Source organism: Pteropus medius, unplaced genomic scaffold (assembly GCF_902729225.1).
Source record: "Pteropus medius unplaced genomic scaffold, Ma_sr-lr_union100, whole genome shotgun sequence".
Lineage (NCBI taxonomy): Eukaryota > Metazoa > Chordata > Mammalia > Chiroptera > Pteropodidae > Pteropus > Pteropus medius.
Genome location: NW_024342471.1, coordinates 25,477,251 through 25,499,551, shown reverse-complemented (window position 1 = coordinate 25,499,551; position 22,301 = coordinate 25,477,251). Strand labels below are relative to the sequence as shown.

General features: G+C 62.0%; 1 protein-coding gene across 1 annotated transcript in view; it reads right to left on the bottom strand.

Moving 5' to 3' along the window:
• PHACTR3 (phosphatase and actin regulator 3) overlaps nucleotides 1-13,940 on the bottom strand; it is a 62,527-nt gene extending 48,587 nt beyond the window's left edge. The window contains exons 1-3 of the mRNA XM_039864724.1: nucleotides 13,784-13,940; nucleotides 10,039-10,116; nucleotides 2,702-2,884 (exon numbers count right to left, since the gene is read on the bottom strand). Coding sequence (XP_039720658.1) covers nucleotides 2,702-2,884; nucleotides 10,039-10,116; nucleotides 13,784-13,940 — 418 coding nt within the window. The remainder of the gene's footprint in view (nucleotides 1-2,701; nucleotides 2,885-10,038; nucleotides 10,117-13,783) is intronic.
• Nucleotides 13,941-22,301: the final 8,361 nt, after the last annotated feature.

Sequence of the window (22,301 nt, the reverse complement as noted above, 5' to 3'; positions counted from 1 at the left end):
GAGAACCGCTGCGTGAGGCACACGCTAGATTTCTGATGGGAGGCTCTGTGACATCTCCTTGGGGACAAGGTGCACGGCAAGATCCACAGCTGTGACCCCCCCTCGGGGACAAGGCCACGGTGAGACCCACGGCTGTGACTCCCACCCACGGCTGTGACTCTCTCCTTCAGGGACGAGGCCCACGGCGAGACCCACAGCTGTGACCCCCCATTGGGGACGAGGCCCACGGTGAGACCCATGGCTATGACACTCCCCTCAGCACTAGCCAGGTCTCCCACTGTGGAAACGCGATGGGCCAGCTGCTCCCTCTGGGCCACAGGCCTCCCGAAGGCCCGTGGTAAGAGGATGGACACCTTCCTGTCCATCACAGCAGCCACTAGCCACACGTGGCCAGTGTGACCGGGGAGTCAAACGTGCATCTGACTTAGTTTTAATTCATTTAAATTGCTATGCAGCCTGCACCTCCTGGGCGGACCGGCCAGCTCTGGATTTCTGGGAGCGAGCCAGTGGTCAGAGCCCGAGCCCCTCCACTGGAGCGATCACTGGGCAGAGCTCTGGCGCCCATGGCGGTGCCCCCAGCCCACCAGCCCGAGCTGGAATGTGTGTCCCCCGCGTAAGGCCCCAGGACCCAACACACCAGCACGTCACCAAAACCCTCCAAAGTGTCTCTACAAAGCTCGCCTGTGCTCGTCACACCGTGACCCCGAGTCCCTGACCGACCTGTCTGAGGGGTCCGCGGGCTGGGACGCTGGTTTGCGACATCTCCGTAAGCCTACAGCTTCCTCTGCGTCTCACGAATGTGTGTAGACGTCAGTTTGGGACCTTGTAGAAACTGACGTTTTAAATCTATTACAGTCTCAGGTGTCGTATCAGAGAAGAAAAAGCAGAGAAGACGTCAGCTTTGCGAGTTCCTGGCCTTTGGGATGCCGCCCTCGGGGCTGTCCCTGTCCTCACCAGCAGAGGTCGCTTCTCACCCACCGCTGGCTCCGCAGAGGCCCCGTCAGCCCACAAACCGCAGGGCAGGGCACAGGCCTAGGACAGAAGTCCCGGGAGCTGGCCTCCCATCCCTCCGGGAGGACAGAACCAGACTCTCCACTACGGCCCCCAGACCCCGCAGCACGCCCCACCCACAGATCTGTGCTCCCAGCGAACCAAGTCTGCTCGCGAATGCACCCCCGACTGTCAGGATAGAGCTCGCCTGAGTGCTGGCGAGGGCCGGCTCGCCCCTCAGAGCTGAGCGAGCAGAGGGGAGCCGCCAAGGAGAAGCGCCCGGCGCTGGCGGGAGGCGGGGCGGCCCCTGCCTGGCAGAGCGGCCGGCTCAGTAGCCGAGGGCAGCGCTGGGCCGTAAGGACCACGGGCGGGAGGCCACGCTTCGCGAGGCCACCAGAATCACGCCAGCCCCCACCCTGACAAGTCCAATGCCCGGGGATGGCGGGCCACGGGCGTGCCCAGGGGCCTCCACAGGAGAGGACGGGGCTGCCCCAGGGGCCACAGCTATTCAGAGCCCAAACTCCTATTGTGTCCCCAAGTCAGAGTGAAACTGGAGAGGCACAGCCACACCCCCTCGGCAGGTGCCTACGAACGCTGGAGGGCACGTGGATGGGGCAGCCTGTGAGAAGCATGGGTGCGAGCCTCGTGTGGCAGGAGGGGGCAGCAGAGGACAGACGGATACCCAGTGGCCGTGACGCGGACAATCCTGCTGGCTACAGTGGCCACAGCGGCCCTGACCTCACGGCCTGGACTGCCAACCTCCCACACGCGTGGAGACACGGTTCCAGGCCCGCTGTGCCTGGCACCCTGACAGCCGCTGTGTCCCTAGGGGACAGGTTTCCAGCTTGACGGTGAGGTCTCCCAGGAGATGTCTCTCGGAACACTGCGGAGAGGTCAGAGGGCGCGGTGCCCTGACCCAGGCTCCTTGGTGGGATTCACGCTTCTCTCCCTCTCTCTCTCCTGCCCGCTTCCTCCTCCACCCTCCCTCAGCCAGGAACGGTCCTGCCCTGTGCGGTTACAGTAACGGCGACCCCCAAGGCCCACCGCCCGACAGCAATCCGTGTGGCAGGCACTGTGTTAAGTCCTCCCACCCTGCAAACGACCCCGACACGGGCCCCCCTGCTGGTCCTGGTTAACGGAGGGGACGAATGGGGCTCGGAGCAGTGCACAAAGCTCAGAGACGCTCCTCACACAGGAGCGGGGCCCGGGGCCCTCGCCAGCACCCCCCACACCAGGCGCGCACGGCCGGCACCAGGCAGCGTCTCAGGGAGAGGCCAGGCCACTGCTGGGGTTCAGGCCCTGGGAGGTCCCTCCCCCTCCATCCTGACCCGTGGCCTTGGGGCAGCTTAGACCCTCCCCCAGGATGCTGGCTCCTTGAGAGAAAGTTTTCTGCTCAGAAGCTCCCAGTGAACAAGCAAAGGAATCAGGGAAGAAGGAATACGAGGCCACCTGTGAGTGACTCTCAGCACCCGCATCCACCGGCTGTGACATTCAGACGCTGGGATGAAGCAGGCGGAAAACGCTCCGGCGCATGCTTAGGCCTCACCGCATGGCCAGGGGCAGCACAGGTCACGCCCGGGGTCTGGCCAGGCCTCCGAGAACAGCCTTCTGCTGGAGCTACTGCCCAGGTCCTGGCCGGGGACCCCAGTTGCCACCCAGGCTGATGGCCATCCTGGGAGCAGCTCGACCCCACAGGGTCTCCAGCCAATACCTGCATCGTCCGAATGGGCGTCCGAGGACAGTGGCTTCTCCGGGGGATCCTGGTCCATCCCGGTGGCCAGGGGACTTCCCGGCCGGGCCTCTTCCAGGGTCAGCGCCTCCCGCTCGGGGGTGGACGGGTCGCTGCATGTGGCTCGGGGGCCTCCGTCAGGGTTGCAGGCTTTGCTTTCGGCATCTGCAAAAAAATCCAGCTGTCGGCCGAGCCCGTCCTCCCTCCCAACGAGCTTTCATTTGTGCCGAGTGCCGTTCCAGGCCGGGCGTGGCCCTGCGCCCCGCACCTCCACCCCTGGAGTCCCTCTCTGCACATCCTCCCCAGGTGGCACCAGCACGGGACGGCCCTGGGCCTCCGCCCGGCACACCACTGCCCACCCGTGAGCCCGCACTCCAACACCTGCGGACGCCGAACGATGCCCCCCCGCAACCCTGGACACCGCCCCGCGGCCGGCTTTGGTCAGTGGGACGTCGGCAGGTTGGATGCGCAGCAGCAGCTTTGGAAGTGTTTGCACCGCCCTGCCTGTTCCGCCTGGGTACCCTGGCCCTCGCCCCGAAGACACACCCCACCAAAGGTCTAAGGGATGAGGCACACGCAGCAGAACCAAGGTCAACCGAGCCGGTGACAACAGATGCCCCAGAGGTGCTGTGTTGTTGCGTGACATCGTCGTGGCTACAGACAGCTGGTTATCTTCTGCCCCACCCCAAGTCCCCACCATGCAAAGGCTTAATTACCCACCATGCAGCTGGCACGACACAAGCCTGGGAAGGCTGGGCATAGAGACACCACCCTCGCCCACAGAGGTTCCCTCTGCGGCTCAGGAGCGCAGGAATGGGGACACCCCCGAGGACTGGCATGCAGACAGGCAGCCACCCCAGAAGGGTGACACCAGGCTCCTAGCAGGGCTGAGAGAATGACCTGAATTCCCTTTGCAGCTGCCGGAGCCTTTAAGGGTCTGGTCTTTGCCCGCTGTTACCCCCGGGGTCCCATCTTACTGATGAGGGCCCAGTGCTCGGGAGCTCACGACTGACCCAGGCCACACAGCCACGAGGCAGCAGGTCCAGGCTAGGAGACTCAGCAGCCGGCAGAAAGGCCCCCTCTTGAGACGCGGATCACCGGCCCCCGCGTCCCCGCGGCTGGTCCGTGGAGGCCAGCACAGCACAGGGTGGCGGCGTGACCTCACACACTCACAAGGCCAGGGGGACACCAGCCTGGCTCAGATTCCTCCCAGGTGGCCTCCCACCACGACGGGGAGAGAAGGGAGGTTTCAGAGTTGGGGGGCCCCCTCGGCCCAGGTCAGTCCCAATTTCTGCCTGCTGTCCTCGTGTCTGTCACTGTCCTTGTGTCTGTCAACGGTGTCCCTTTCACTCCCCAAAGGGCCCTGGTTGGACAGGAAGTACAGGGTCACCCTCGGCATCCCAACCACTGCAGAGACGGTGCATGGCGCCCACAGCAAACATCTCCGGGCCTCAGCCTCATGCATAAATGGGGATGATGACCTCGCAGGCCGCTTCGTGGCACCAGCGTCAGAACTGAGATAACACACAACGCGCCTGCGTACAGCAAGCGCTACACACGCGCTTGCAATGGTCCCTTCTGCTGTCGATGGCGACGGTTTCGATGGGGAGGAAAGGGTGCCGAGGGTGACGGTGTGGCCGCGAGGCCCACACGCCCACATCCCTCGCCAGGGCCCTGCCCTGCCCAGGACCCAGGCCGGGCCCACGGCGTGCCGCCCGCCAAGGCTTTGAGCTGTCGTCACTGCCCATCACGTTCCCTCTGCTGCACGTGCATCCCTGGGGGACATCAGAGCCCAACCAGGCCGAGACGCTGGCGATCGGGCGAGGAAGGTCTCACCTCTGCGGCCGAGTCGCCCGAACAGGGGTCAGGCCGAGGGTCAGCAACCGTCCCCTACATGGGGGCAGATGGCCGACATTTCAGACTTCGTGGGGCGTGTGCCGTAAGGTCTGTGCAGCATTTTCTTTCTTGATATTTTTGGTTTTACAAAAACTCTTTAAGTTTAAAAAGCATTCTGAGCTCAAAGAATTATACAAACAAGCCCTGGGCCAGGCGCGACCCACAGCTGTAGTTTGCCGACTGACATCTGACCTAGGAAAGGACGCAGGCACGAGCCAAGAGGACCCGCCCAGTGGGCAAAATCAGATGCCACCAAGTTCCAACCTGCAGTTTTCCCGGACCCTCTCGTAACTGATTTACTCATACTTGACGCACGGCTGTGACAGGCTCTGCCACCAGCTTCCTTGGCCCTCGGTGACGGAAAACGGTGATGACAGCCAGCACCGACTGAGGGTTTGCGCGCCGCCAGAGGTGCAGCGTGGGTGGCCCACCTCGGACGAACCTCGGTGCGTTTAGGTGAGGCTGCTTCTGCCATCTCTGGGTGCGGACGCTGAACCTTCGACGGTGCTGGCCATTTGCTGTGACGTCATCGTTGATACCCATGGCCCGCCCATTGTCATCATAACGAAAACGAGCTGATGGGAACACTGAACTTGAAGAGGTCTCCGGCCCTGAGCCGTCCTCAGCAGAGGCTCCGCGCTGGCGCGGCCCTAGCACCCCCCACCCCCACCCTGCTTCTGCAGGCCAGCGGCCGCCTGGACTTCTCTGGGCTCTGCTGAGAGCTCCAGCTCGTAATCTTGTTCAATGAAAAGTTACAGTTCCCAAAATAGCCCTGGTGGCAGGGCCGTTGCTAGGAAACGCCGGTTGGGGCGGGGAGCCGTGGGCGCTGGTGCCCCCTCCTGCCTGTTTTCCACCAATGCCCTTCCCCTCAGGGCCAGAGGGGCGCACCCGGCCAAGCCTGTGTCACACACGGAGTAGCGGCAGTGATGGAGCGTGCCACCGACGCATGCACACACGCAGCTGTACAGGACGGCAGAGGTGAAGCGCGCCACGCAAAGCACGCGACGCCATTGTTGCATCAATAACACGCATACAGCATACATCACTATCATTGGCTATGTGCAGACACATTACGATGCAGACACACGATGCAGACACACGCAAAGACGCGAGACACACGCCAGCATTACATGCAGATGCACGCACACATTGGTGGGATTACGACACGCATGCAGCAGACACACGAGCTGCATGCATTACGCACACGATGCAGACAATACACACGCGGATGCACACGCATGTGGACACACACACACACACACACGCGTGCGGCCCCTGGCGTTCCCGCTGCGGAAATCAGAGGCTGTGCCATCGCCCAGTCCCCCTGAAGAAATGTCCCTTGCGTCCCAGGTCACTGAACACAGCATCCGCGTAACAGCTACTTCTACCCAGTGCCGCAGTCTGAGATCCCTTAAGTTATCTAAGAACACGCCCGGTGGACAGAAGCAGGAAGGTGGAGGAAAGTCATCGGGACACACGGGGCCCACGCGCAGACACCTGCCGGCTCCTGCCCGCTCCTGGCGCCTGGGCGTGGCCGGGCGGAGGGCCTGGGAGGCTGGCCGGCCCTCGCTGTTCGCACGTGCCAGAGAAGGGTGGCCATGGCAGCGAGGACGGAGCGTGGGGTAAGCGCCACCTCCCCGTCCCCACGCAGACCTGGTCCCACCTCCCACGCCCGCGACCGTGCAAATGGTCCTCGTCCTTGCGGGTTCCGGCCGGTGAGCCGCCTGCCGGGAGTGAGGCCGGGGAGGGGCCCAGGCACGTCGTTAAAGGCAGGAGTGACCAGCATCGCGAAGGCACCGAGGAAGGAGGACGCCCGTGAGTGGGTCACAGGCCAGCTCCGGGCCCAGCTCATCACGCTGACGACTGCCTCGTGGGCAAACGCCAGGTGACCGACGCAGGTGCACACCTGAGTGTGCAGGAAAGAGCCCCCCGCCCGGGCTTTGTCCTGGCCAGGGACCCTCAAGTGCAAGTTCTTGGGGCCACCAAGCACTCGGGCAGCTCTGGCGGTGTCTGTGGCCCGAGCCCGTGGAGGCCTCTCGGCCCCTCCCTCCCTGTCACCCCCTCAGCCTCCCAGGCACCCGCCCTGTGGAGTCCTGGTGACAGGGTGGCCACAGGCCCAGTGTGGGGGCAGCCGGCCACAGAGGGGCACTCCTGGCTGCAGGCAGTCCCGGGGTGGGAGCAGGTGCTGGCAGCTGAGAAAGATTCCTTAACCCAAGCCCAAGAAGCCACAGCTGCCCCTTTCCCCCTCCCCCCCCTTGGGAGGCCTCTGAGGGAGCAGGTGCGGCGCCCCACTGGGAGGGAGCCTCCGTGCTCGCTCCCGCCCCTCCTGGGCTCTGGGCCACGCCGGGGGACCCTATTGACCGAGTAGGACCCGTCATCCCAACACGAGGACAAACCAGGGGTACACAGGGCCTGCCCCAGAGCTTCGCCTCGCCCCCAGGGGGCAAAGACGTTTTCTGAGCAAGGGCACCACAGAGACAGTCGTGCAAGGAAGCCTTCACCCCCGAGCCTGCCACCAACTGCTGTGCACGTCCGCTGCCACGGTGTGTTCCTTGTTCATGAGAGGTGACACAGTAGAGAGCTCAAGAGGCACGGGCCAACGGTGGGCGCACAGCCTCCCCTCCCGCCCCCAACCCCAGGCCCCTTCCCAGGGGACCCCATTACCGCTTCTAATAGGCTCCCCGCAGGCCACTCACTCGCCTGCCCTGCCGCTGCTCTGGGCTCCCATGGCCCCTGGGGGGGGGCGCCTTTGTCACCCAGCTGCTTCCTGGGGACCCTGCCTTGACTCCATGTTGGAGAGAAGGGACAGGGAAGACGTAGGCACTGCCGGTCCCAGGCTCCCCTCCCTCTCCCCTTTCTGACCTCCCTGCCCCCACCCGCCTTCTCGGGGTTCCTCAGGGGGGCGCCCCGCTTCCTTTCACCACCCAGGCAGCTGCTTCTCCAGGCTGAAGACGCAACCCCCGCTCCCAGGTGCCTCTCGGCTCCTCAGTCTCGGCTACCCCGAGCTGGAAGAAGCCGGGGAGGTTTATAAAGCAGACCCGCCTGGGCCCCGCCCCGAGCCTTTACGGTAAGAGCTGCCCAGGTGACCCTCACATCTAGCAAACTGAGATCCGGCCTTTGGACCCTCCGCAAACATCACCTCCCGACCCCCTGACCAGGTCTCACGTTCGGAGGGTGTTCCCTGCCTTTCCCCCACCACTCATCTCGGCTGTCATCTAATGTTTATCTCTGGGATCACCTAATGCTTGTTCTGGCAGGACGGTATTTGGCTCACCTGGACCCTCAGCGGCTGAAGCAGACCCTGCCCACAGCAGGTGGTCACCAAAATGTGCCACTTAAAAAGCGCGTTTTCAACTCAAGGCAAGAGACTGAGTCTCAGGCCCATCTAGTTCCTGGTCCATGGTCACTCAGCAAGAAAGGGCGTCCTGCAGCCCCCCCCCCACTGCCCCGGGCCAGACCCAGCCCACCTCCTGTCCCCTATCCCTGCGCTAATGGAGTCCATGCCTCCATATGGTTGAAAAAATGAACATAACTCACCACCCATGAGAGTTCACACAATCCAAATTTCAATGTGCAGATGAAATTTTCCGAAGGCACAGCCACGCTCACCCCGTACGCATTGCCGGCTCCTGCCTCTCGATGGCAGGGCAGGTTCCCCGAAGCTCAAATATGTACCACCTGATCCTTTCCAGCAAAGGTTCGCCGAGCGCCTAGCTGCTGCGGGACAGTCACACGCATGGAGGCCAGGACAGCAGGCCCTGCAGCAGCACGGCCCCGAGGTCACCCTGACGGCTCGGCCGCTGCCGCATCCCCGTCCCGGGTCTGGTCTGAGTCCGTCGGACAGAACCGTTTGACAAAGACCCAGCACTAAGGAGATGCAAACTGCCCTGCTCAGGGCATTCTCCCCATCAGCTCCGCCCCCATCCCTTTATCCCGAAGAGGAATCGAATCCGCATCTCTACCCTTCGTCCATCAGCGATCGTGTTTTTTATGATATGATAAACGGGACTCAACCCTGTGGTTATTTCTCCTTCCCCAAGGTCCACAGCGAGGTTTGCTGGCGACAGAGTCAGAATGCCCGAGTGTGAAACTTTTTTGTCCCATCTGGATCAAAACAGCCCAGACTGCTGCCTCAGCAACGGCACCCCCTAAATCGAAGCGTTGGCAGAGAACAGCCGACATCGGACACCGCAGGCCTGGACACCAAGCTTTCCTTTGATGTGCGGAGTGTGATTATGAGAACCGAGCAGTTGTCTTCACAGGTTTCCCCTGAAAACAGCAACATCAAAACACCTCCTCGCTCTCTGAGTCCGCGGAAATGGCGACAAAGGCTGCCCGGCGCTTTGGCCTGTGAGCACGCAGACGGCCGGCCGCCCTGCGTCAGGGCGCTTTACAAAGCGGGACTCGCCCGCGGTCCCTCCAAGTCCTGACACGTGGGTGGGTGCGTGGGGGGAGTTATAGAGCCGCTGCCCATGGTTTAAGGCTGAAAGCGGGTGGGAACTCAGTGTTTTCACGCTCTCTCGTGCAGGGCCCCACGAGGCCAGGCTCCTTCCAGCACAAGGAACAGCGTGGTCCAGAGACCCGCCAGCTGCAGCGAGTTTTTCCGAAGCCCCCTCACCAAGCTGAGGCGTGTCAGCGAACCAGGAAGCATGGGGGGACCCACGTCCTGGCCTCGGGCCTCACGCTGTCACTGAGAGAGGAAGATGGGGCTCAAGGATTCTTGTGAACTAATTGTCCTAGAGGCAGTAACTGGTGTTTCTCAACGGTGCCAGCAAAGGTGGCCACACAGATGCCACCAAGATGGAGACCTCAGACCAGAGCTGGACAGTGTCTCGGCTTCCCCGCTGTGGCCTGGGGCAGCTGCCTGCCGGACCCCCACACTCCTTACCTGCAAAGGCGGGGTAAGGATGTACCCCATGCCGAGGATGCGGGGCGGACGAGAGGGCTGAGGCGGGTACAGACCCGCACAGAGCCCAGACTGCCATCGATGGTTAAGAAACGGTGGCTGTAGCTGCAGGTGGCAGTGAAAATAACTTGCCCAAATCAAGGATTAAAATGCGAAGAGGGAATTAACTAAAAGCGGCTGCCACCACTTCAGAGGAATCAGGACTAACCACCAGCTCAGCAGGAAGCAATTAGACACTCCCCAGGGAAGTGACGGCTCAGCTCTGCGCCCCACGTGGGGGGTGGCCTTTCACTTACCACTGGGCTCTGAGGCGCCGGCGGGTGCCGGGGCCGAGCCCATAGGTCAGGACTTGGGGACGCCCCCAGCCGAGGAGGCCCCCCGCGGGGCCCAGCCTCCCGTGGACACCAGACTCCCGACTTCCATTCCGTCCCGACGAGCCCCCTGGGTCCTCGAGAGAGGCCCAGTTCTGTGTTCCCGGGCCCGGCACCCCACCCACCCGGGCGGCCTTCCCACTCACCCTGCTCCATCATCTCCAGCAGCCCCTTCTTGATGAGCCCCTCGCGACCTTGCCTGCCAGCCATCTTCTTCTCCAGAGCTGCACAGACACAGACAGGTGAGTCAGGCAGGGGTCCCGTTGGCAGAGGACACAGTGAGGCAGCAGGTGCCGCCGGGTTAGGGCCCCCGGCCCACGGGGAGGGGGCCCCCGGCTTTCCCACGGAGCAGCCTGCCGCGGGCCGCACACACGGCGTGGCCGATGGAAGCGCCCTGAGTTCACTTTAAAACGATCGTTCCCGTGATTTCTGTGAAAGGCAGCGCCTCGCAGGACACCCCCTCTCGGCCGGCTCCCGCCGCCATTCCTGCCCCCCCCGAATGTCTCTGCCCCGGGTACGCAGGGGCATTACCCTGCGGTTCCTGTTGCCGTTGGCCGAGCATCCTGACCGCTCCTTATGTCTGAGCATAGCCCGGCGTCCGCGAGGCTGTCCCGCCTACGTGCCCCAGGTTAATGCTCTCAGAGAAGTCACCGGGCAGACGGGGAGGCGGGAGGCTGGGCCCCCATCCCCTTCCACCGACCCCGACGTGCCCTTCCAGCCTCCCCACCCCAGAGCAAAACATGCCTCAAGCCACCCGCGTTCTCCCTGCCTCTCGCGCCCCCTCTCCCCTCCTCCCCTGGGGCTGGGGGGCGGAGGTGCTTGCTCCTTGACAATCTCCTTTAACTGCCCAGAAAACGAAGAGCTTACGGTAGAGCACACTTTCCAAATACAAACCTACGTAACCCTCGGACCCTTCCTCTAAAAGACGTGGACAGAGTGTCGGCTGTTAAGCCTGGCCCACGAGGGCCCGCGTGTCACCTGTGTGTGCCGGCACTCTGCCCGTGCGGGCTGCAGTGGGGACCAAGCAGCCGGCCCGCCTGCCAGAGCTTAAAGTCATGGCAGACGACCAGCAGGTAATGACAATAAAGTGACTTAATTTGTTCACAGTTATTTACTGAGCACCTATTACATGCCAAGTGCTGAGTATGTGCTGGCGGTGGTCGGTGGGGAGCAGAACCAACTCAGTCCCCCTTCGGGGAACGTGGGCTCTAGTGGGGGAGCAGGCAGTGAGAAGCAATTAAAGCACCTACTGTGTGCCAGGCACAGAGGAGCAAGACCGGCCCGGCCTCTGCCTGAGGCCCAGTGCACGGGGGAGGACAGAGGACAGAGAGTGGACTCCACCAGAAGCAGCGGGCGCTGGGCGCAGGGGTCTGTGGACTCCCCTGAGAGCTGAGGGATGGATGGGGCCAAGTCTTCTCCCCGAGACTCCTCAGGGAGAGGACAGTTTGGGGCAGTGCGATCTCCACCCCATTCCCATGGCCTGAGTGTGGATGAGGCAGAAATGGATCCTGACTCTCGGAGGGTGCCAGGAGAAAGGCTGCCGTCCGGTCTAGAAACAGGGGCGACGGGGCCAGGGCTCTGAGAAAAGGGGCCCCCATCGCCCACCAGCGCTGAGTGGCACTCACCGGGGCTGGCTCAAGGCAGATGTCACCTTCTCTATTCAATGTCTCCCCAAAGACCTGAAGACCAAGCTGTGAGGGTCTGCTGTCCCCATCTCAGGGGACACTGCCCCCACCACCTGAGACACCCTGTGGAGCAGGTACGGGCTCAGGTGCCACTTCCCAAACGGCAGCTGCTGAGGGCCACCCCACGGCCATGCCAGATCCTCGCCCGAACCACCGTTTGCTCCTTTTTTACCTTTAATCTCTGTTTTTACTTCATCTCATCCTAGCCGATGCCGCCTGTGAAACCAGGGGTTTGATACGCTGAAGTAAACAACACCCCACGCTTGGAGGGGAAAAAGTGTTTAGAATAAGATGCAGTCCTGTCCCCAGGAATCCCAGATGCTTGAATAAAGGGCCTGAAGGTCCCCACCCCAGGGGGAGATGCCGCAGAGGTCGACCCAGAGAGCCTCGATGCCCCTAAGGGCCCATAGCATCCTGCCGACCTCACAGGCCATCACCCACAGTGCAGTGCTGAGCGGCCCAGAGCATGCGGCTCCCCCTCCGATCCCGGACTCTGAGCCCAGAGTGTCAGGGGCTCCCCCGAAGTCACAGAGCTCCCCCTGCTTTGGCCCCTCAGCCTCTCACAGACACGCAAGCCTGTCTTCCCCTACTCAGCACCTTTGCATGGGCTGTTCCTGCCGCCGCGATGCTTTTCCCTGCCTTTCTCAAAGGGGCAATTACGTGTCAGCTCCACGGCTGCCCCGCCTGGGCCTCCGGCGGCCACCCCAGCCCACCACCCCGCCCACTCCTCCCGCAGCCGCTGGCTCCTTCGAGGCCCCGGAGCCGTGACTGTCTGCCGTGCTGTGCGCGTGCCTGCTTGTCCATCCCCCGACTTAGGGAAGCTCTAAGTGAGCAAGGCCTGGGTCCCCGGTCTGCTCTGCCCCTGGCACACAGGAGGAGCGTGAGCGTCACTGAATAACAGTGTCTGCTTGCTTTCATTCTTGACAAAGAGACTCAGGCAGTCAACCTGGCGAGCGGTTAAAAAAATAATTTCGTAAAATGAGTGAAAAGTGTGTGGAGGACCCGCTGCTGCTATTAGGGCCCTCGCTGGCCCTGTCCCCGCCCTCCTCAGGGCGGGGAGGGTAGGGGACCTCCAGAGGCACAGCCTGAGCCGGGGTCTCCCTGGGCTGGTCCCCAGGGCCTGGGCCTCCTTCCGTGTGAGCGGAGTCCTTGCCGTTTGTCTCTGGCCACAGCTGGCAGGCATGCAGCTGGCAGAGGGGCCTGTGGGAGCCGACATGCCGTCTCCCCCGGGGTTTGCTTCTCAAGGTACCCACCTCCCCTTCACCAAGGACAGGGACACGCTGCCATTCAGGAGCCTGAGCCCAGCCAGGCTGTCAGGGCTCAAACCCCAGGTCCCCGACCTGCTGGCCGCTTGACCCCGGGGGCGCCATCCCCTCCCCGAGCCTGTCCCCTGAGACGGGCAGGGCCCCAGTGGAAGCGGTGGCCACAGGCGTGGCTCTGAGCGATCAGCTGATTGGAAAAGGGCTCTGCTGCTATCTGCTATTATGGCCAGTTCTGCTGTTGCCGCCAGACATGACCCTGTTGTTTAGTCTGATGGTCATAGTTCCTGGCACAGGTCACAAGGGCAGCAGTATGACCTGGCGCCACCTGGCTTCCCACTGAGCTGGGCCGGGCAGGGTGTGAGGGGGCGGCCAGCCAGAGGTGGCTGAGGGGACCCTCCAGGTCCTCTGAGGGGAGGACGTGGGTAGGGAGCCTCGTCAGGAGGAGCTGTGAGCCCGGGAGCGGCCGGCTCGGGCATCCGCTGAGAAGGGACGCCTCGAGGTTCAAGGCCAGGCCGAATCACCCAGCGGGCTCTTAGGGATGGAGGGCCCCAGGCCCAGCGCCGGCCAGCGGAACCCAGCCCTGGGGAGGGGCCCAGACCCCCGGCCTTCGGAGTGCAGGGCTGGGTGCCGGTGGCTGGGTGCTCTTGCTCGGTGGGGGCGGGCCAGCGAGGACAGCCTGTCCCAAGCTGGGTGTCTGTGCGGCCCAGCCCCGCGCTGCCCCAGAGCCTGCGTTCTCACCGAGGTCCCAGGTGACGTGTGTGTCCCCGAGGGCCTGGGTTACAGGTGTGTGCTGGTGCCGACCTGTTCCGGCCAGGTGAGACCTGGAGGCCAGTGGAGGGGCGTGACCTGGACGAGGCGGCGTGGTCCCCGAGCGTGTGCGGCTGGGGAGACAACGGCCGTGGAGAGCTCGGTGACTGTGACACGGGCCCCTCCCCGGCACTCACCGGACGTCGTCTGCTTCAGCTTCTCGGTTTTCTTTTTCCTCCATTTCCAGGGTTTGAAGATCCTGCCCAGCGTGGCCAGCTTGCTGCTCCTCCTCACGGGGGGGGTTCGAGTCCCTGAGACCAGATATTCAGAGCGCGCTGGGGGGGCTGGGTCCATCTCATCTGCAAGGCGAAAACCGTAGAGGGCTCGGGGGACCGCCCACCCGCGCGACTCCCGGGGGCCTGGGGCGATGCCCCCGCCCAGTGACCCTCCGAAGCTGGGGCTCAACGGAGCCCTCAGAGCGATGGCACCTCTGGGGCTCGTTCCCACCGGGGGCCCACGGTGGCTCATGCCAGCGCGTGAGCGTGTGTCCCATTTCCCTTCCCCGGCCACCCTCTCCCGGCCCGCAGGGCGCCCTTGCCCGACTCTGCCTGCGGCCACGGCGATTTACAGACCCATCGGCTTCCCGGCGAAGCCCCCACCCCAGGACCTTTGCTCGTGCCATGCCCGCCTCCGGAGCTGCTCCCCTCTGCAGCTCCTTGCGTGCGTGCCGAGGAGCCGCGTGGCCCCGGGCACAGTGCTGGCCCTGCAGAACGACCCAGAACAGCCGCACAACGACCCAGCCCTGGACAGTCAGAGCAAAGCAGAGCTGGGCCCTTCCCTGTTTGGAGGACGAGGCCACTTTGTGTGGGGTGCAAAAAGACGGGGTCTGAGGACATGCACAGCGCCGCTGTTTGTCACACGAGAGACCGGCAGCAACCCACCTGCCCATCGACCCGGCCCTGGCTTAGCCACCAGCTTTCCCCTCCGTGACCCGTGTACCGATGGGTGGGAAGGAACGGGGCGGATGGCTGTGTGCAGAAGGCCCCCCAAAATCACGAGGTCAAAAGAGCCAGCACGCAAGGTGCGCAGCGTGTGCCGCCAGTGGGCGAACGGGGGCCGGACACACGCACCTGCTGGCAGGCGCGGAGAACGCACTTGTGGGTCCCCCCAAGAAAGGGGGAGCCCTGGCTGTAGGAGGATGACATGCACTTCGCCATAGGCCGCGCAGGACGTGTGTTTTTTGTAAAGAAATGACGTTAGAATGGAAAACAAAATGCTACTAACAGAAAGGTGAAACGGAGACCCCTGCTGCCTGAGGCAGTGTAGTCCCATGGGCCCCCCGCCCCGAATTTATTTGACAGGCAGAGCTGAGCCCTGAGTTCAGACCGGCACCGTGGGAGGACGGAGAGCGGCACACCCGAGCTGCCGCAGCCCCTCCTGGGACAGGGAGGGACGGCCCTTCCAGCAGTGACAAGACCCCGATCCCCTTCGGGCGCTCGGATGTCACCTCCCAGGGCCGCCTGGGTGGAGGGGGCCAGCAGCAGCCAGAGGCGCCAGGGACCTGTGACAGGCCGGTCTCTGTCAGACCCAGCCCCGCTCCCCGTGTGCCGGGTGTTATTTTACCCCCCTGGTGAGTCTGTGGGGTAGAGACGGCTGTGTCCATTTTTCAGGCGAGCACACTGAGGCCAGAGCCGCGAGCCGTTCCGTCAGCTGTCACAGAGAGGGGCGAGGCGCGTCCTCGAGAGCAGCCCAAATCCAGAGACCCCTCCCGAATGTCTAACCTGCTTCTACGGTGACTGTGTGAATTCATCACCCAGGGCCGGACACCAGCAACGGGACACCAAGGCAAGAGGCCTGAGCCAGGGCCAGCGCAGGCCAGCAGCTGTGTGCCACTCCCCCGCCACCGCCACCCACCCGCTGTCCCTGAGCCTGAGCGGCATGGGGCCGTGTCCGCAGGGCCCCGCAGGGCAGCGCCGGGCGGACGCCTCTCATCCGGGATGAGCCCAGGCTGTCCCCGCATCTCCTGCAGGCTCCGCGGCCGGCAAGGCACCAAAGGCAATGGCCTTCTCCGCGTGACCCCAGTGCCTGGCACCCCATCGGGGCCCCCGGCATGCAGCTGGGGCAGAGGTGGAGTCCGGGAGAGGAGGGTGCCGGTCACCCCCCGCTGCGACATCCCGGCCCCACGTTCGGGGCGTCCGCATGCAGCCGGGTCCTCTCCTCCAGAGGCAGTTTATCCACGCTGGCCTCGCCGCGCCTTCCCCCGCCCACGGACGCCAGTGGAGTGGAACGGCCAGTGCCAGGTGTCCCCAGAAAGCTGGCTGTCCTGGAGGCGTTTCTGGCACCCTGGGGAGGGAGCCGGCCAGGTCTCCCCAAGCCTCGGGGCTCGTGGAAGATGAAGCCCCCCAGATGTGAGCATGGGGACCAGGAAGCATCGTCACTGCTCTTTAAACCTCACCAACTTCCACAAAGGACGCTGGCGGTTGTCAGGAACACACATGCCCAACAAGATGAAGTGACCATCGAGGGACCGCTGAGGCAGGGGCTCTAGACAGCACCAACGCGTCACGGGGCTAAAGGCCCTGGTGGGTGCCGGAGGAGGGCGCATGCGGCTCTGAGCTTCCTAGCAGGCAGAGCAAAGAAGGAGCAGCACGAATAAACTACAAATCGGACCGCGGATCCCACTCCGTTTGCTACCGCATTGCTGAGACCCTGGTCCGGGGCACCAGGTGGAGAAGGAGGAAGGTCAAGGGCATGGAGGAAGAACGCAGCAGGCGAGCTGTGGATGCGGCTGGGGAGGCAGGCAGCGGCTCGGGCTGGAACCAGAATTCCGCAGGGAGCCCTGGGGACCCTCGCCTCCTAAGGTCTGACGTGTTCACTTAGCCAACACGCAACACGCTCGAGCAGGACAGGCGCCTTCGTCTGAGCGACTCTTCGAGAAGTCGACTGTCATGGGAGGCAAAGACTCCCAAGCCCAGGGGACGACAGACTCCAGAGATCTGGGGGGAGCATGAGTCCTCTCTCCTTCTGCCCCCCAGGTGGCTCGGGCCCAGGGCCAGGCCCGTGAGCGCATCCGAACCCTGCAGCCTGCAACCCAAGAGCAGCAGCTTCAGAGGAGACGTGAGGCTGCTCGGTTAGGAATGACCTATAAATGCCTCGAGGACAGAGAGGGCAGCACCGTGTCACCTGCTATGTGCACGGGGGTCCGGGGGAGCAAGCGGGCACGGGTGGGTGTGCCCCGTGTGTGTGTGTATGTGTGTGTGTGTGTGTGCACCCAGAGAGAAGGGAGGGCTGGGGGTGCCTGCCCTCTCCCCTCGGTCTCCAGCGCCTGGACCCCGAGTCTCTCCGGAGCTGCCGAGGAAGCCCCTCCCGCTGGGGAGGGTTGGAGGAGCACGTAAGCAAGTGGCTCAGCCTCCGAGTAACACGAGGTGCTAAGTCCTAGGGGGCCTCTGCTGCCTGAGGTGTCAGCAGCTGATTAACAAAAGTGTTTCCCCACAGGGCATGAGGAAGAGCAACAGGCAGCTACTGGGCAGGCGGGGTCCCCCAGCTCCCTAACTGACGGAAGGCACAGGATCCGGGTCCCTCCTGTCCCTTAGGCACCTCCAACCCTCTCCCAGGCCCCTCACAGGCTCACAGCAGTCAATGTGCCCGTCCCCCAGAAGCCAACCCACCTCCCTCCCCCATGGGGGATCCTGCAAACCTAGAGGTCAGGCACTGTTCCAGAACACACAGTGAGGGACGCATGGCCACCTCCCCTGTTCATCCCGGCCCCTTCCATCGGAGCTCTGGGCACTCACAGATAGCGTCCTGGGATGTAGTTCATTGCGGTCACCTTTCCCACCAGAACAAACGTAAGCGCCACAAGCACAGGACCTGTGGCCATCGTGTATATCACCGTGCACCTGGCAGCAGCCAGGAGGTGCTCCAATCAGCACCTGCTCCACCTGTGAACCCGGGATGTAAGGCTGCCAGGACCTGCCTCCTGCGTCTGACCCTGAAGCCCAGCCCGAGTGACAACAGGCATCTCTGCTTCCTCATCTTCTCTGTGCTGACTGCATCCACCTCCGCAGGACCCCTTCCCCCTGAAACACGATGCGGGGAAAGCTGCCTCGCCAGGGGGCAGGCCAGGCGCCGGGTGCCACAGGCGCCGTCTGTGTCAGACAGTACCGGAACAGGATCTTGGCTTCTTTGTTTCATTCATTCATTCATTCATTCATTCACACACTCATGCGTCAGGTATCGGCTGAGGCCTGCCGTGTGCCAGGGCTGTTCTGAGCTTGAGACACAGAAGTTAACAGGATGGACATGCTGCTTCATGAAGCTCACTTGCTGGTCGAGGAGGAAGCGAGCCAACAGGGGAAGCATGAGACGACCTTAGGATGTGATTTTAAGAAACTGGAAAACGAGAAGCCGGGATGTGGACCAACAGAGCGTGGACTCTCTCCTCAGAGTCCTTCCCGCTCAAAAGAATCCATCCTGCAATATGTAACAGGCATCTTCTCTTCTGTGAACAAAGCTCTATGCCAGGCCCGAGGCCAGACGAAGAGGCGCTGGCCACCCCCACCCTGGTGACCGTGGGGGAGACCAAGGGGCATGGAGTCACCGGGAAGAACCGGCAGAGGATGACAGCTGCAGAGGAAGCCCCTCTACCCGCCCGGGGTGGAAAACTCCAAGCAGGCTAGTGGGGACGGCGGTACTTGAGCGGGGCCTGGGCGATTGACTGGGAGTTCAGTAAAACGTGCAAATTCCTAACGTCACGACAGTAAGTGGCGTTTGGGCAGGGGGACAACGCAGGGAAGTGAGATCTGACGTCCCCCATCTTTGAGGCTCAGAAACCCAGTAAAATGTCCATGTATAAAATCAGGATCCTCATAGAGATGCCGACTGTCCTTGGTGCCAACTAATACCCGACACACGCACGCAAGCTCGTATACACGAAACTGTCTCCTGTTCTCAATACCACTGACTCTAACAGATTATAATCTAAAAGAAAAGAATCTTCTTACAAAGCACATATTGATAAATGAGAAAATGCCGTCCTTAGTGCTCCCAGTTTGCTGGCGTGGGTCTGTGTGCTTGAACTCCCAGGCTGGGGCTCACAGTTTCCGGAATGGGCAGTGTGGACCCATGTGTGGCCGTGACAGGAGCCTCGAGGCCCTGGGAAGCACCGAGATCGGCATCATGGGAAGACCACACAGAACACTGGTGTGGGTGGCAGGCTACAGGGAGCGAGGCCAAAGGCAGGGAGGCCCACTGAGAGGCGACGGGCAGGTGAGGGCAGTGGGGCCAGCAGAGGAAAGGCGGCAGGAAGCCAGAGGGAGATGTGGCCGAGGCAGTCCTCATCAGAGCCAGGTGAGGGGCCGTGACAGGCGTTAACACACATGGGAGGGCCACAAAGACCAGGCTGCTTGGTTGTCCCCGTCCACAGCAACAGCAGCATCTACTGAGCGCTGGCTGTGTGACAAGCTCTGTCCTGAGCACATGACATGAATCAGTTTGTTCCATCCCCACCCAGACCCTAGAAGGCAGGTCACTATTTTCATCACCCACATTTCAAGGAGGAAGCTGGATGTGAACTAATTGTCCCAGGTCATGCGGCCAAAGTGACAGACCAGGCTCGGACGTCTGCTCCAAAAGCCCTCATCCTGCCCCCTCGTCAGAGGACACGGAGCAGACGACCAGGGCACTGTTTTCAGATACGGGACGAGGGAGGACGCACGGCTGGGGCAGAGAGAACCGTAAAAGCAACATAAATAGCGAAATCATGGCATTTAGGGGTCAGAAGACCCATGGCTTGTGTCCAGGCTGCCCGATGTGGCTCGATGGCCATCGACGACGAAAGTGCCGGGCGTTCTAAGACACCCACCGTCGGGACGAGTCTGAACCTCCAAAACCAACTCTTCAAAAGGAATTCTAAGTCTCCCCGATGGAAAAGCGTTCTCGGCCTGACCTGCTTCGCTGCTCCTGGGAAATTCTTGAGCAACGACTGAAGAGTGGGACATTTGGGGCGCACTGATCGATACGGGCAGGAGGGCCACACCGAACACGTCCCAGGAGGCAGTGCGACCACGCCACTCAGTCGCGCTGCGCATCACGGAGGGGTGGCTGGGGCGGGCAGGGGTGCAGGAAGAGGCTAACTTCTTTGAAAGGGGGGTAGGGAAGGACTGAGGCCCTGGGCCCCACACCCAGAACCCCCGCAGGCTTTTCCCTGTATCCGTCGAAACCCGATCGATTACAGCCCCCCGTCATGGGGAAACTGTTGCTTTTCCAAGACCGAGGAATCAGGGCCCTCGACAGCTGGCTGCCCCTCCTTCTCTGGCACCCAGCACTGTGCCTGGCGCGCAGAGCAAAGCAGTGAATCGATGAACGCACGAGAGATTGAGCCTGGGGTACGAAGCCCGACGCAGAATCGAATGCAGGTCCCCGGCTGGTGACGCGGACTCAGGGTCGCCTCTGCATCCCTTGATGTTGGGGTCACCGTAGTGCCTGAGCAGCCGCCAGGGCTCGCGCTGGCCTGGCGTGTCTCCTGGCTGCCACCTCAGCAGCCCTTAGCGCAGATGGCACCTCCTTCCCGCCCCTGCTCATTAGTCGAGGTGCTAAGGATACTGAGAAGGAAGCTCAGGAGCCTGGCGACAGCTGCGGAGTGAATCGCGGGCCCCGGAGCACTGCGAATCCCACCCCGAGAGAACGTCCCAGACGCGGCCACCGGTCCTTCAGCGCGTCCACTGCAGGCGCACGGCCCTAGGAGGCAGGGTTTAGGAAGTGGGGGGTGAGGGCGCGGAGCCCAAGTTCAAGGTCACACGGCCGGTAAGTGGCAGGTCTGGCCCTGGTGCCCAGGCTCTTGGATCTAGAGCTTACCATCTGGGCCTGGTGCCCATGTTTCCCAAAGTGTGTTCTGTGGAACCCTGGCTTTGTGGGTGAAGACAGCCGGGAAAACCCTGTCTACACTAAAAGCCTCCTGAAAGAGTCCCAGTACACGGGGTCACAGTAAAGGCTCTGAGAAGGCCTGCAGTAAGCAGTCCTGTCCGGCTGTTTAGCCAGCTTTTCCCAACTAGATGGACCAGGCAATCCCATTCACACCTTGATTTTCAGACTGCAGCGGCGGCGCCACAGCTGTCCGGTGGAGTTGGAGCAGAATAAACCCGAGATTGGGCAGTGCGCATGTGCTCCCGCTAAGCAGTGTTCGTGACCATTTATTTTTGGAACATAGACGTCTTTCCCCCAATATCTGTATTTCAAAGATAACAGGACTCTGAGATCTTAGCAGAGGATGGACCTCAAAACTTCCCAAGTCTCTAAGCTTCTTCCAGGTACATGCAAGGGTGCCGACGTCAGGACAAGACAAATGGCGTCCTTTCTGCCTCCGACGCCAGTGGAAAATTCGAGACGTTATTAAAGCAGTTTCTTCTTCCTCATATGCATGGTGGAAAAAACAGCACATCGAACTAGAAGGCCCATCTGTTTAGCATCAACCCCGCAATCCTGCCAATGGTCGCTGGTGCCTGCCAGACATATGGCCAGTTCTCCAAGCGAAAATCAGCTCCGATCTGTAAACCAAGTGGGTCTGAAAATGCTGCAGGGAGTGTGGAGCCAGGAGTTACCCACGGACGGGGGGCGGGGGGTGCGGGGAAGGAGAAAGACGTGATCCGGGAAACCGGCCTCGGCAGCGCCATCGCCTGCCCCTGCTCCTCACCGGGCTTCGCGGAACGTTCCGGACATGCACCTAGGCAAACTCTCGGGCAAATGCTTTCGCAAGAAGCCCGAAGACTTCGCGAAGACTAAGAGCCGCTTTTAGAGACATTCCCCTAAAGGTCCTCCTTGACAGAGAGGGTTTCAATGAGTGTTTCAGAGAGGAAAAACGGGAAAATAACGCGTCGGGAGAGTCCATCACGGTAGCATAAACCCAGACAAGTGATATTGCCCATCTTCTTCGAAGCCCGTGCTCCGCCTCTGAGCTTATAAAGCCGAAGTGTAAGATGGGTTCTCCCACCGTGTCCCTCGAAGCTTAAGGACAGACAAATGTTAATTTAAAAACTATGCATGCTTGAGCTTTTCTTTCTTTTTTCTTTTTTTTTTTTCAGAGAAATTAAACGCATTTTAAAAGCTGGGAAGATTCTGAGCCAACAGATTTGCGTGTTGAAAATGCATCCCACACTCATTTCACTTAGGTCAGAAATAGACAAACATTTTCCAGAAAGGGCCAGACAGTAAAGGCCTTAGACTTTGCGGGCCCCCCAGTCTCTATCGTGATGGCCCAGCTCTGTCGCCAGAGCATGAGCGTGACCGTAGATGACACGCCCGTAACCAAGCAGGGCTGCATTTCAGTACGACTTTATTTACAAAAAGCAGTGGCAGGTGGGCTTGGTCCGCGGCCCGCCCGCCGTTCACCACCCCCCGCTATAAGTGGTTCCCTTTGAAAAAGTCTTCAGGGCACAGGGACGAGTGGACGCTCCATGAGGACAAAGGGAGAGCGGGACCAGCTCCTGACCCTGCTCCCTCACCCTGAGCCTCACGTCTACCCAGGGGTCCAGGCCAGCGTCACCCCCTCCCAACTCTGCACCTCCTCCCTGGTTCCCAGCATCCGCTAACCCTGCCCCACTGAGCAAATGGGGCCTGGCGTGACTCCCACACTGTGTGTCACAGTGGCTTTTACGATGACATACAAAACGCCCACTGCGACCCCAGAGTCTTGACCTCTGCTTTCATAAGCTGCTCTCA